This window comes from Impatiens glandulifera, chromosome 6 (genome assembly GCF_907164915.1).
Source record: "Impatiens glandulifera chromosome 6, dImpGla2.1, whole genome shotgun sequence".
Taxonomy (NCBI): domain Eukaryota; kingdom Viridiplantae; phylum Streptophyta; class Magnoliopsida; order Ericales; family Balsaminaceae; genus Impatiens; species Impatiens glandulifera.
This window is the reverse complement of record NC_061867.1, coordinates 1,010,164-1,023,716: the sequence shown is the minus strand read 5'-3', so window position 1 is coordinate 1,023,716 and position 13,553 is coordinate 1,010,164. Positions and strand designations below refer to the sequence as shown.

At 31.1% G+C, this 13,553-nt stretch overlaps 1 protein-coding gene and 1 pseudogene across 1 annotated transcript; one reads left to right on the top strand and one right to left on the bottom strand.

Moving 5' to 3' along the window:
* The first annotated feature begins 440 nt into the window (after positions 1 to 440).
* Positions 441 to 6,053, top strand: LOC124941187 (inactive glucose-6-phosphate 1-dehydrogenase 4, chloroplastic). The gene is made up of 12 exons (XM_047481476.1): positions 441 to 677; positions 1,413 to 1,677; positions 1,822 to 2,039; positions 2,344 to 2,438; positions 2,921 to 3,035; positions 3,289 to 3,494; positions 3,642 to 3,750; positions 3,825 to 3,986; positions 4,061 to 4,266; positions 4,642 to 4,842; positions 4,939 to 5,210; positions 5,909 to 6,053. Exons 1-11 carry the CDS (start codon positions 555 to 557, stop codon positions 5,174 to 5,176), a joined length of 1,938 nt encoding a protein of 645 aa, XP_047337432.1. The 5' UTR covers positions 441 to 554; the 3' UTR covers positions 5,177 to 5,210; positions 5,909 to 6,053.
* Positions 6,054 to 7,201: 1,148 nt separating this feature from the next.
* Positions 7,202 to 10,013, bottom strand: LOC124941188 (annotated as a pseudogene).
* Positions 10,014 to 13,553: the final 3,540 nt, after the last annotated feature.

Here is a 13,553-nt window from a genome sequence, read left to right as displayed (position 1 = left end):
AATGTAAAATTATAAGTTCATGAATTAATGCCATCATCATCAATTTATTTATTTATTTTAAAATATTTATTATATTAGTAACCGTAAAATTCTTGCTCTCGGTGAGTTTATAAGAAAAAAAAATTCTAATACTAACAAACGCCAATTATATTCTCCTTTATTGTCCCATGACTTTCTCAATTTTGATCTTACTTAAAGGGTTATAATCATATATGTATCATTTTCTTAATTCATAAAATTATTTAAATTTTGATAAAAATAAACCTTGAGATAATTAGGATTAGAGTGTATCTCAAGATTTATTAGCAATAAATGAAAAAAATAATTTATAAGTTAAAAGGGACCAATTGGATTATAGATTTTCGAATTGTGGACCAGATAGAGACTATTTCTTGAATTTATTTTTTTTTATAAATGGTAACCTTATTATTCTCTCTTTCTTTCAAAATACAACTCCAAGGTCTGGTCTGGTCTGATTTGAACATTATTGAGTGTGCTGAATTAAAGCTACAATGAAGAAACTCGTGATGTTACTGTTAGTATAGAACAAAAACATGTCCCTCATCCTCACTTCCTCGTCGCCGCCGGTGCCCTTGTCGGTAAAACCTATCTCTAGCCGGCACACTGTTTCCACAAACAGAGTCTATTTCCGGGCGACTAAAGTTCCAGCCTTTCCGGTGAGTAATCGTTTCCCTCTTTAGCTTTCCCCAACAAAAAATAAATTTCATCATTTTCCTCGATCTTCTCGTATAATCTTCTTGATCCAACTGGGTTGTGAACTTGTTGAGTTTAATTCAACTTAAAGTGCAGTTCAAACCGAATAAAGATAATGTTTTTAGATCAATCAGCGATTTATTGTGTTTGTGGCAGTTCAGTTTCCATGTTTTCTGAAACTTTCACATTGCCCTGTTCGTGTTTTGGACATCAATCCTGAACTTGTCATTTGTTGGTACATGGATGATTGTCTTGCTTGGATCGTTTGATCACTTGGTTCTATTGGATTGGATTGGATTGGATTGGATTGTTTGATCATCTGGTTCTTTTAGATTGTTTGATGTTCATTTTGCTTAATAAAGAGCGAGTAACAAAGCATTAAGAGTGGAGACGAATCCTGAATAGTAGCAGGAAACAAAGACATTCCTAACTTGAATTTGAGATGGAGTGCTAAAATGTTAGATATTATATTATGAGTTTGCAATAATATTTCGTATTATATGTTGGTTGAACCTCGTTAAATAAATTTTGTATTCAATACTTTATCTTATTATATGGTTTGAACTTAGAGTTTGAAATGATTTACAAATGGTTTCTCATTTGATCTTAGATGCCAGTGTTTTTCCTGTTTTTTTCAAGAAGGAGGAACACACACAGATAATGCAGCTTCTTCACTAATCATTTATTCATCTGCACAGGTAGCTTCACTTTTCAGTGTGCATGGCAGCAGCCGTGTATTCAATGGAGGAGGTTCCTCGAATTTCTGCAATACATTATGTGGCTGGAGGCTTTGGATGCTTAGAAACATAAACATTTGGAGGAAGAGTAAAAAGCGTGAATCAAAATATGAATTTAAAAGGCTGCAGATTCTAGACACAGATCAGCCAAAAGAGTTTACCGAAGCATCTCCAACCAGTGAAGAACATATTGATGACGAACCATCACCTATCAGTTCGTTAAGTGGTTAGTTATTGTTTCGTACACGAGAAAATCTGATTGGTTATATAATATGTGTAGAAAAAGCATATAATTCTTTTCATTCCACTTCTTTCCCTTAAATATTTATTTCTATCTTCTGGTTTTGTAATAATTATTCTCATTTAATAGGGAAACATGCACATCTTTTAGATACAAATTCACAGCATCGCGATTCCACTCCAACACATACTTCTTTAGTATCTGCGCCATCATTGCAGCCAACTAATGTCTTCACTAGTCCAGGGTCTTCTCTGGTTATTGCTGTCATTGGAGCTACCGGTGAACTTGCTAGGTCAAAGATCTTTCCTGCACTATTTGCTCTTTACTACACTGGTTATCTTCCAGAGGTAACACCTATAATATATTTTGTAGAGTTTATTCTTTTGAAAAATTAATGTTTGTATTAAAAAAGTTGTTGTGAAGGTCTAGGAAATCTTAATAACAAGTAAGTTACATTCTCTTTGATTATTGGTATTAAACTGCTACAATTTATCTTTTCTTGGAGAGAAAACAACGAGAAAGACTGATTTCGATCATAAAATTACATATGAGAAGGAAGGGTAACTAACCCCGTCTTTTAACTATCTCACATGATATAGAAACAAAAACATACAGATGAAGGAAATGAGTCCCTCTTTCTTGTGTCTGCAGAATGTTGTTGTGTTTGGCTATTCAAGGAAGAGTTTATCAGATGAAGATCTCAGGTGTATGATATCATCAAATTTAACTTGTCGAATCGATCATCAGTAAGTTCTCTCTGTCAGATATTATTTTCCAGCTCATATTTAAATGTCACATTTCTTAGTCTTGAAATTTAAGAATTGTAGTTAGTATCTGAACCAAATCTGTGATTTTTTTTTTTCAAAAAAGAAAGAACCATGTATTAATAACGAAAAGGATTTTAAGAGTTTTAAATGAGAAAAATATATATCATAAAGTATTAAACTAGCGTAATCAATGTCTCTTCATGTGTATAATGTGTACCTTTTTACCTTATGAAATGTGTATAACATCTCTTCAGTTGCATATGTTGATGTCATGTACATTTTCTACTGTTTATTGACTTATTTCAGCTATGAGCCACACTGATAAGTTGTTCCTGAAAATGTTTTCGTTTTAACATGGATGCATTTTTTTTTATTCCAACTCTCGTTATTCTGATTTGCATATCATTTTCTTATTTCTTGATGCCTTAAGTAGTTCTCTTGAATCGGTTGCTATGCTGCAGGCAAAGCTGCGCAGATAAACTGGAAACCTTTCTCAGTAGAACATTTTATCTAAATGGAGGATCTGACAACAAAGAAGGGATGTCAGAACTGCATAGCCGGATGAATTTGGTTGAGGTAAGGTGATTCTTTGTTGATCACTTAGGGCTTGTTCCATCATCAGCTTAAAAACCCTTTATTTTTTATAACATTTTCGTATTGATTACAAATTATATTTTAATCATTTAATCCAAATAATCCACTTTTTCATCAAATCAGTTATTTTCTTTCTTTAAAAAATGTGAGTTATTTTAAAAAAATCCTACATTAAACAAGCTCTTAGCTATACCACTTCTGGTAGTTGATTTTTTCAATGGCATACCTGCATCAGGGAGATTCGGGAGCAAATAGAATATTTTATCTTGCTGTACCCCAAGAAGCTCTCCTAGATGTTTCTTCCTCACTTGCTCATTATGCACAAACCAGGAACGGCTGGAATCGTGTGATAGTTGAGAAACCTTTTGGATTTGATTTACCATCTTCTAGCAATTTGACTCGTTATCTTCTTTCCAAGTTCGAGGAGAAACAATTGTATAGGTATGAATGAGTGATAACATAATATTTTGATTGAAGGTCGTGGATACGAGCATTCATGGCCATTTTATAAAAAAAACGATATCATAATATTTTGATCATTAATAAAATTTCTCTATAATTAATTCCTTTCAATCTATTTTCCCTCAGGATAGATCATCTTCTGGGAAGGAACATTATCGAAAACCTCATTGTTCTAAGGTTTTCTAACCTAATTTTCCAGCCTCTATGGAACCGGGCTTATATAAGGAATATACAAGTGAGTTTTCTCATTAACTTTTTTTCTTTCTTTCTGGATTTAAGTGCATTTATTTAGTTAATTCTGGTTTATAGGTTATTCTGTCAGAGGATATGGCTATGCAGATGCAAGGTAAGTACTTTGAGGGCTATGGGGTTATACGAGATATAGTTCATAGTCATATACTCCAAACAATAGCTTTGCTTGCCATGGAGCCACCTATAAGTCTGTCTGGTGAAGATATTCGAAATGAAAAGGTTTGGAAGGCTTGATTCTAAGTGTGTGAACTCCTTCATACATTCTGATTTTATAAATAAGCGAAAATCTCCAGGTCAAGCTATTGCGATCAATTCGTAAATTGGAACTCAGAGATTTCATCCTTGGCCAGTATAAAGACACACATGGAGGAGGTAAGATCGAAAATAATGTGGATGATTTGACACCAACATTCTTTGCTGCGGCTTTATTCATTGATAATGCACGATGGGATGGTGTGCCTTTCTTGATACGAACTGGCTTGGGCCTCCTCGAACACAGGTATGGTATTTTGCAGTTAGTTTTCTGAATTTTTAACATAGTAAGTTGTTATATCCAAAATTTTGTTGTATAAGCTGTCATTGCCTTTTTGGAAAATTACCAAAGTAAAAAGTGAAAGTGATGTTGTTTGTATTTGATATGAAAAGTGTGATGAATTAGATGAAAAAATAAATTTTTGACAAAGTGAAAAAAAGGATGTTCCAAAACGACACTATTTGTTTTTCCTTAAATTGGCAGTTTCTATTTCTGTCTGACATGAGGGACAGTTGAGTTGATTTGCATGATTTTTGGAAAAAAAAAATGTTTACTGAAACTTGGTATTTAGGTCAAATAAGGCCTAAGTTTCATTAAATGCAATTAACTTTTTCATTGTAGGGTGGAAATAAGAATACAGTTTCGTCATGTCCCTGGAAATCTTTATCGAGAGCATTTCGGGCATAATCTCGATCTTAACACAAATGAATTAATCTTACGAGAGGCACCCGATGAAGCAATCCTTGTCAAAATCAACAACAAGATTCCAGGATTAGGCATGATGTTGGATGCTTCAGAACTCAATTTGCTTTACAAGGACAAGTGAGCATTCTCCTCCAGAAAAAATTAAATAAAAAGGTTCTTACATATACAATCCTAGGATCATGTTTGACATAATTTTGTCATTCCATGCTACAGATACGACGTGCAAATCCCCTGTTCTTACGAACAACTTCTGCTCGATGTGATAGATGGAGACAATCACCTATTCATGAGAAGTGATGAGGTATCGGCTGGCTGGAATATCCTGTCTCCGGTTTTGGAAGAGATAGATAAGAAGAACATAAGGCCTGAATTTTATGAACTTGGAGGTAGAGGTCCTATTGGAGCCTATTATCTGTGGGCTAAGCACGGTGTTCGTTGGGTGGAAGACTAGTTTAGTCGTCGGTTTTTGATTCCACGTCCAAAAGGTAACATCTCTTAAACACTAATAATGTTATATTTTTAAGGAACATTAATTATTCTAGTAATCAATCATGTTATTGCTTTTGTTTTCATGTGTTGGTTGGTTGGACATTGTCCATCTGTACACTCCCTAGTCCCCACTATCCATTCAGCAACAACTTTGTCTGATAAAACATCATTTTATGTTTATTTGAAGTGACAATAACCTAATCTCTTCTTGGTGAAAATAGTTAAAGTTCAACCCATCACGAGTAGCTCATGTGACAAGTCTCTTATCTAATAATAGATCAAATGTCTTAAGTTCGATTTTCATTAAGAACGTTTCGAGAGGGATTTTAGGTATTTGTTTATTATTAAGTTATGTGATAGTTTTATATTCAATTAAATTATAAAATAAGAGAAGAAATAATAATGAAAATATATGTAAATTTTTTAATCAGATATTGAACTACTATTATGTTGTTTTCTACACACAAGCAAAGAATATAGCTGCATCCAAACAAGCCTAACTATGTCATGCATGATGTAATGCCATTATTTTATTTTATTTTATTTTCTATTTGAATAAGAAACACATGTACTCTGTTTCTTACAGAGGGATTTGTTTAAATGATGTTTTATAGGATTATTCCATTTTGGCAACAACTAGTTAAGATTGAATTCATATATTCCTTCATTTGTAAACACCTTTTTTTTCTTACAGATTTATAATCTGGATCTGGATTCAAGTACAAAATTGTTTATGTTATTCGGGATTGGTTGAATGTTTCAACTTCAATGTTTCATAAGCCGGAGTTGTGTAACAATTAAAAGCGTAATTTTGAGTGTTTATTATTGAAGTTTCAGCATTTTTGGTAAGTGGTAATTTGTCGCAATTACCATTATAGTCACTACCAATGTGAAAATTATTAAAGTGTGATGGAAGTAAATGCAATTTTTTGTATGAAAAAAGTGTTTTTTTTTGGTCAATTTTGTTCTTTAGTCAATCTCATTTTATTACCTTGAAATCACTTTTTCAAATTCATATTCTGATTTAGTTCTGTTCAGAAACTATTTTAAATGAGTTCTAATATAATTTAAAAAATATATATAGTTTTAAAAAAATGTTTTTTTTTAATTTTATTTTAAATTAAGGAGAACTAATATGTTATCTCTATTTCAACTCAAAATGTTCCCAACTAGAATCAAAATTTTTTTTTTTTTAATAATTTTAATCTAGAATTCATTAATGCACTTTGAATAATTTAAAGTTGTAACCACCATGGACATATTGTCCAAAACTCCCCCAACCAAACAAACATGACTTTATTATTTGTGGAAAATAGAAGAGAATAATATATATATATATATATATATATATTTGCTTACATAATTAATAGTCAATAATATTATAGCCAGCCATGGATAGTGAGAGAAGTAGGAAGAGGAAAATGGAGAATGAAGAAAAAGAAGAATCAGAAGAAGAAAAGATAAACAAATTCTTTGATCTTATCAAGACCAGCAGAGAAGCCCATGAGAGATTACTCCACGGCGGCGCCGGCGCCGGCGCCGGCGCCTCCACCATTAGGAAGAAGGTGGTGGAGGAAGGTGGAAAACAGGTCGCCGGAGAAGGTGTTTGGAATCCAAGTTTCAAGCTTGAGGACTTCATGAAAGAACCAGCTCCTGCAGCCCCTGCCAATCAAACTGAACCTCAACCTTCAAAGAGTGAAAGTAAAAAGATGGATGAAGATGAAGACAAAGGAATTGATCTCAATCTTTCATTGTAATCTTTAGTTTTTGTTTTGTGGGGGTAATAAAAATATTTGTTTGTTTAGATAAGAATCTTATGTCTTTTTTTTTTTTTTTTGCTGTTTTTAGGAAAAAAACAATTTTAATTGACAAAAGTAGAAAGTGGTCAATACTCAATACATACCCTTATCTTTCTTTTATATTCATTTGTATAAAAGAAATAATTTGACTTCTTTTTTCTTTATATGTTACTCAAACTAAGCTTTGACAAATGATAGAGACATTAATTAGATTAACAAAATATACTTAACAATCAAACTGTACACACCAACAACAACAAGAACACAAAAAAAAAAAATGAATGAAAACATCAATTTTCATGAACAGAAGAACATAAAACATAGATTGACTCTGACTACCCATTTACTTCAAATTCCAAATAAGTCAAATGAAGGAAAGAATGAATTCAACAAACCCCAAATCAACAAGTAGAAGAAGAAACAAGATGCTAATGTAAGTTTTGTAGTGGAAAAACAAGATGCTTATGTTCCCATGTTTTATGTTGTGTTGTCTGTAGTGTGATCGCTCTTGTCAGTATCGGAATTCTCCCTTTGAGCCTCGATTTCCATGCTACCTCCCCGACTTCTTCTTCTATGCCTTCGATCCTGCAAAACCAATCGATATGGTGCTTGTTTTTGTAGCATGATCAACAAATTTCGCAAAAAAGTGATTGACAAAATATTTGATAGTTACCTCTCTTGGTATAGGGTATTCCTCGGATTCAAGCATGCGTACAACTTGCCCCATCTTAGGACGTTTGTCTGAATCCGGATCAACACATCTAAGAGCAGTTAGAAGAGCTCGTTTTAGTGCTCTTGTCGAAGGTTTTGTTTCGATATTTATGTCCACCACTTCTTCTGATCGCCTTCCCCCAACCATCATTTTCAGCCATTCAACCAGGTTCACCTTTCAAACATCACCACTAATTGTTTCATATGTTTGTTTGTATAAACTTGACTAAGGGTTGTGTTTGATAAAATTTAAAATTAAGTGTTAGAATGACAAATGTGAAATTAATATTGAAAAATACCTACAAACTATTTTAATTAAAGTTGTCTTTTGTATATTCATATTATACTATCTAAGTCATTCCTAGCTTACAAATTAATACCTTAATTTGAAGAAATAAATGTATTTGAAATACCTCATTTGCAGGACGACCATAATCGACAGGATCCCGACCTGTAATTGCTTCCAACAACACAACTCCAAAGCTATAAACATCGCTCTTTTCATTCAAAAGGCCTGTATTTGCATACTCAGGAGCAACATACCTGCACCGATCCAAACAGAACTAGTTCAAGCGAAAGCAAAGTCAATTATTTTCTTTACATTTTTTTAGAATACAAAATGCTGACCCGAATGTCCCCATAACTCGGGTTGTAACATGGCTTTTTCCAGCTCCTAAAAGCTTGGCAAGACCGAAATCAGAAACCTTCCCATTAAATTCATCGTCAATTAATATGTTACCCGACTTTATGTCCCTATGCACCACTTTCGGTTCAATCGCCTCGTGCAAGTACGCTAGCCTGTCTCAAACCAATTAACCACGTTATTTTTAAAATAGAAACATTGCCAAAATTTACAAAAATCAAAAACTTACGCCTTGGCTGTGCCAACAAGAATCTTCATTCTAGCTTCCCAAGTTAGATACCCTTGTTGCCTCATTGCTCCATGTAGCCATTGTTCCAAATTTCCATTATTAACATACTCATATACTAACAGCCTGAAACCATATCATACTTAAGAGATGATCATTTCAAATAATTTCAAATTAAACAAACAAACAAACCTATGAGTTCCTTCAACGCAGTATCCCAACAGTCTGACCAAATTCTTGTGTCGAACATGGCCTATAGCTTCAACTTCAACTCTAAACTACTTTTCAGCCTGTCCCCTGAAGAAATCGTGAATCATGAATCACGAATGATGAAGATGCTATGAAATTATGGAACAAAACAAAATCATACATATTGTTGAGAAGTCTCTTGACTGCAACTGAAGTTCCATTAATCAAACATCCTTGATAAACAACTCCATATCCACCTTCGCCAAGAATATTCTCCTTTGAGAATCGATTAGTAGCAACTTCTAAATCCCTTAAAGTGAACCAATGTCCCCAACCCAGATGAGAAAATTCAGGAAGACCCACCAATGGTGAAGGAGCAGTTATTGGATGTGATGAATTATTAGACCATGGTTTTAAAACAGCAAATGAACCAGAGCTTCCTCCTCCTTCTTCTCCCCCTGATTCTTTATGAAATGAACCTGATCGGCTACTATGAACCAACTCTATGTTGTTGTCGGTTGATTTGTCATGGATTGTTAAGTGAATACCTTGGCGTTCATTGGTAGGAACTCGTTCTAATCGTACTTCCTTAATTTCCTTGGATATAACAGGGATTTGGTTGAATGGTTGAGTGGAAAGGTTATCTTTTGATTTCTTTCGTGAAGTTAGATAACATGTTAATGCTAAGAGGATAGTAACAGTGAATATACTAACCACAATTGCTATTAGTTCCCAAACTTTAACACTGTTACCTATCACATTTTTTGATAATTCTTCATTTAGATTTGAACCCATATCTTTGTTCTTGTTGTTGACTTATAAATTGTATAAAATACCTACAGAAATATAAAGATAAGACAGTAATGAAGATGAAAAAGTAAAAAAGATAAAATTTTGGTGTGTTTACCGATTTGAAGAGTGGAGGAGTCAGATCTCGGAAAACCCATCAATAATATTCCATGTCATTTGATCCATGGGTACTTGAAGGTGAGATCTGAGTGGAGAAAGGGTATTCATGGCAGAAGAAGGAAGGTAAATTAGGTGGGTATGAGCAGCATTGTGAGATTTGGTTGTGTTTGATCAAATCTATGGTGTTTTTTTTTGAAGAAATTTGATGAATGGATCTGGTTTGAGGTTGAAGGAAGAGAAAGAGAAGTTGGTAGCTGGTAATGAAGAGGAGATCGTCGGAGATGGCGGTGGCGGTGGGCGGTGGGTGATTTGGAAAACGCCTAACAATGAAGTAAAAGCGGGACAACAGACATCAAATACAAAAAAATTGATTACTTTTTTTTTTTTAATAAATTAGCAAGAAGTCATTTAATGGTCATTTAATCAAATAACTATAGTGGGATAATATATTATAATTGCATTTGTTTAAATAAAATGTAGTAATTTTTTATTTTGTTATTATAAATTTTTAAATTGAAAGTAAACATAATCATGGTATGTTTAAATAAAATGTAGTAAATTAATTAAAATTTTGTTTTATTATTATAAAATTTTAAATTAAAAGTAAACATAATCATGGTATACTTAAATTTGGTTTGAATTCGAGTGAATATAAGTTTAAATGAATAAATATTATATATTTAATTAAAATATATATCATTATTTCATCTAATCTAATAAGATAATAAAAAAATTAATTCAAACCCAGATTCAAGATGGGGAGTTTAATCTTGAATTTTTATATTTATTTACTTAATTTTAAAAAAAAAAAATTAGTTTTTCCAAATTTTAGAACTTTGATATTGGTATTTTTTATCCATCTAAATATTATTTATTTAATATTTTTTAATCATTTTAAATAGATGAGAATATAAAAAATTTAAATAAATGATATTTTAAAAAAAAAGAAAATATTAGATTTTGAATAAAATAAAATAAAACCAATATCAATCAAGATCTAGGTGTTCACTTTTAAAATTATTTTTTTTACACTGAAATTACTGGATTTGTGTAAGTTGTTTGAATAAAGTTTGGTTTATTTATGATAAAAGTGTTGCAGCTTTTACTTTTTAGTCAGATATTTGTTTTATATTATTAATATTATGCTTTTATTTGAAAATAACTTTAAATATATATATATTTTTAATCAATTCAGGAATAGCATATATAATATATATAATAATGTTTAATTTAAATTTGTTTGTTTTATGATGTTTTATTTTGGATATATATGAAAGTAAATAAATAATTAGGTTGGATGATTAGTTGAACAATCATAAATTTTAAATAATTAAAAATTAAATTAAAAATGTTATATGTTTGTTTCAAATTTACAATTTAACAAAATAAATACAAATTTTTAACCAACTAAACTAATAAGACTTTATATTTTAAATTTCATATCAAATTTGACAAACGTTCGACATTTATAACAATATAAGATCAACTTTTTAACTAAATATTATATATATATACATACATACTAATAATGCTTAATTTGAATTTGTTTAATTTGACGATCGAGAGTTATGGTTAATTTGTATATATATATATATATATATATATATATATATATATATATATATATATATATATATATATATATATATATATATATATATATATATATATATATATATATATATATATATATATATATATATATGTGAGAGTAAATGAATAATTGGTTTGAATTGTAGGTTGACCCGCTCATAAACTTGAAACGGTTAAAAAAATGTTATATGTATGTTTCAAACTTGCAACCTAACAAAACAAGTACAACATTTTAACCAACTAAACTAATAAGACCTTATATTTTAAATTCAACACAAAATTTATAAACGTGGACACTCTTAATAATATAAGTTTAACTTTTTAACTAACTAATATATATATAATAATGCTTAATTTCAAAGTGTCTAGATTGTCGGGTCGAGAGTTGTGGTTAATTTAGATATATATGTGAGAGTAATTGGATAATTGAGTCGGATTGTAGGTTGACCCGCCCATAAATTTAAAACGGTTAAAAATAAATTTAAAAATGTTATAGTTATGTTTCGAACTTGAAACCTAACAAAAACCCTTTAACCCAGTATGATTGATGTGTAGTTTTCCAAGGGATAATAGAACAGTAACAAATGAGAGTGGTTAAAAAATATGAATCAAATATTTGATCGACCAAAGTGTGAGGTCACGAGGTTAAATATCGATTGAGATTGATGTTTATTTTCCTAAGAATAAAAGACGTGTGAAAGTGTGATTGAGATGTGGTTTGTCAAAGGATAAGAGGTGGGTAACAAATGATCGTGGGGTCAAGATTAAAGGTTGATTGAGATTGATGGTTAGTTTGCTGAAGAATAAAAAACATGTGAAATTGTGATTGATGATTGATTTTTTAAGGAATAAAAATTGTTTGAAAATGTGATTGAGATTGGTGGTTGGTTTTGTTAGAAATTTTATCTTGAAATAAACATAAATATATGTACATATGATGTTACAAATAAATAAAATTAAATTAAATATACAAAAACAAAATCACCGATTGAGATGTTGATTCAAGACATGTGCTTAACACATTTTCTTTAAAATAGTTCAATCGTCTCCCGTTTGTGCTGGAGCTTATCGTAGATGATTATCTCCCATGGTACAACGAATCTAGTAGTGATTCTACACTGAAATCACTACGCATCAAACTTGATCAATGTACTTAAATTATCACCGGGTTTCAACGAAAGATATCGAGCAAAAACTTGATGTATTGTGTGATGAAATGGATAAAGAATGGGTATATATTGTTGAGAATTAAATCTTCAGATAAAACCATGAAACTTTTATTAGCAATAAATATTTCTCATTAATTTGTCAATTAGCAATGAATATTATACGATAATTTATTGAAATACAATATTAGACATTCAAATGCTAGCTAATTGAAGAGTATATATGTTAGTCAATTAATAGGCCAATTAAAGTTAAATATTTATCGTACTTTAATTTTCTAATTAGGCATTAAATATTAATTAAATAATTAATATTTAATTATAATTTGGATTAAATTTACCGTCAATTGACGTAATAAATAATAAATATAAAATATATATACATACACAAAATTATAAAATTATTTTGATAATCTCAAGTGGTTTAGTGGTTAAGTTGTTCATATTTTATATTTAAGACTAGGGTTCGAATCCCCAAAACTCCAAATTTAAATGTGAGTATTATAAATATTTGAGAGATTAATGTTAAAAATGTATTTTTGAGTATAATATATTGTGGCACAACTTTAAAACGAGGGATAGGAGGAATGTATAAGGTCAAATTTATTGGTTGGTTTGATGAGCTTTTGAAAATGTGAGATTACGAGATAGAGGTTGGGTGGTGGGTGGTTTGTTAGCCAAGAGGATAAAGAGAGACATATGAAAAAATATGAGTTAAAAGATGATGATATATTGAGGGTTAGTGATTGGTTTGACGAGGAATAAGAAGCGTGTGATCAATTGAAATTGATTATTGAAGTGGGTGTAAAAGATGTCGACTAAGAATGGTGGATGTTTTGTCGAGGGGATAAAAAGACATATAAAAAGTGTGAGTCACAAGAGGTCGACTAAGATTTGGTAGTGGTTTGTCGAGTGGATAAAGAAGCGTATGAAAAAGTGTGAGTCATAAGAGGTCAATTAAGGTTCATGGGTAGTTTTCCGAGGGGATAAGAGGTGTGTGAAAGTGTGTGATGTTATAAAGATGAAATGTCGATTGAGTTTGGTGGTTGATTTGCCGAAGTGAGGGTAAATATAAGAGGTCTTCTTAGTAAATTAAATATTAG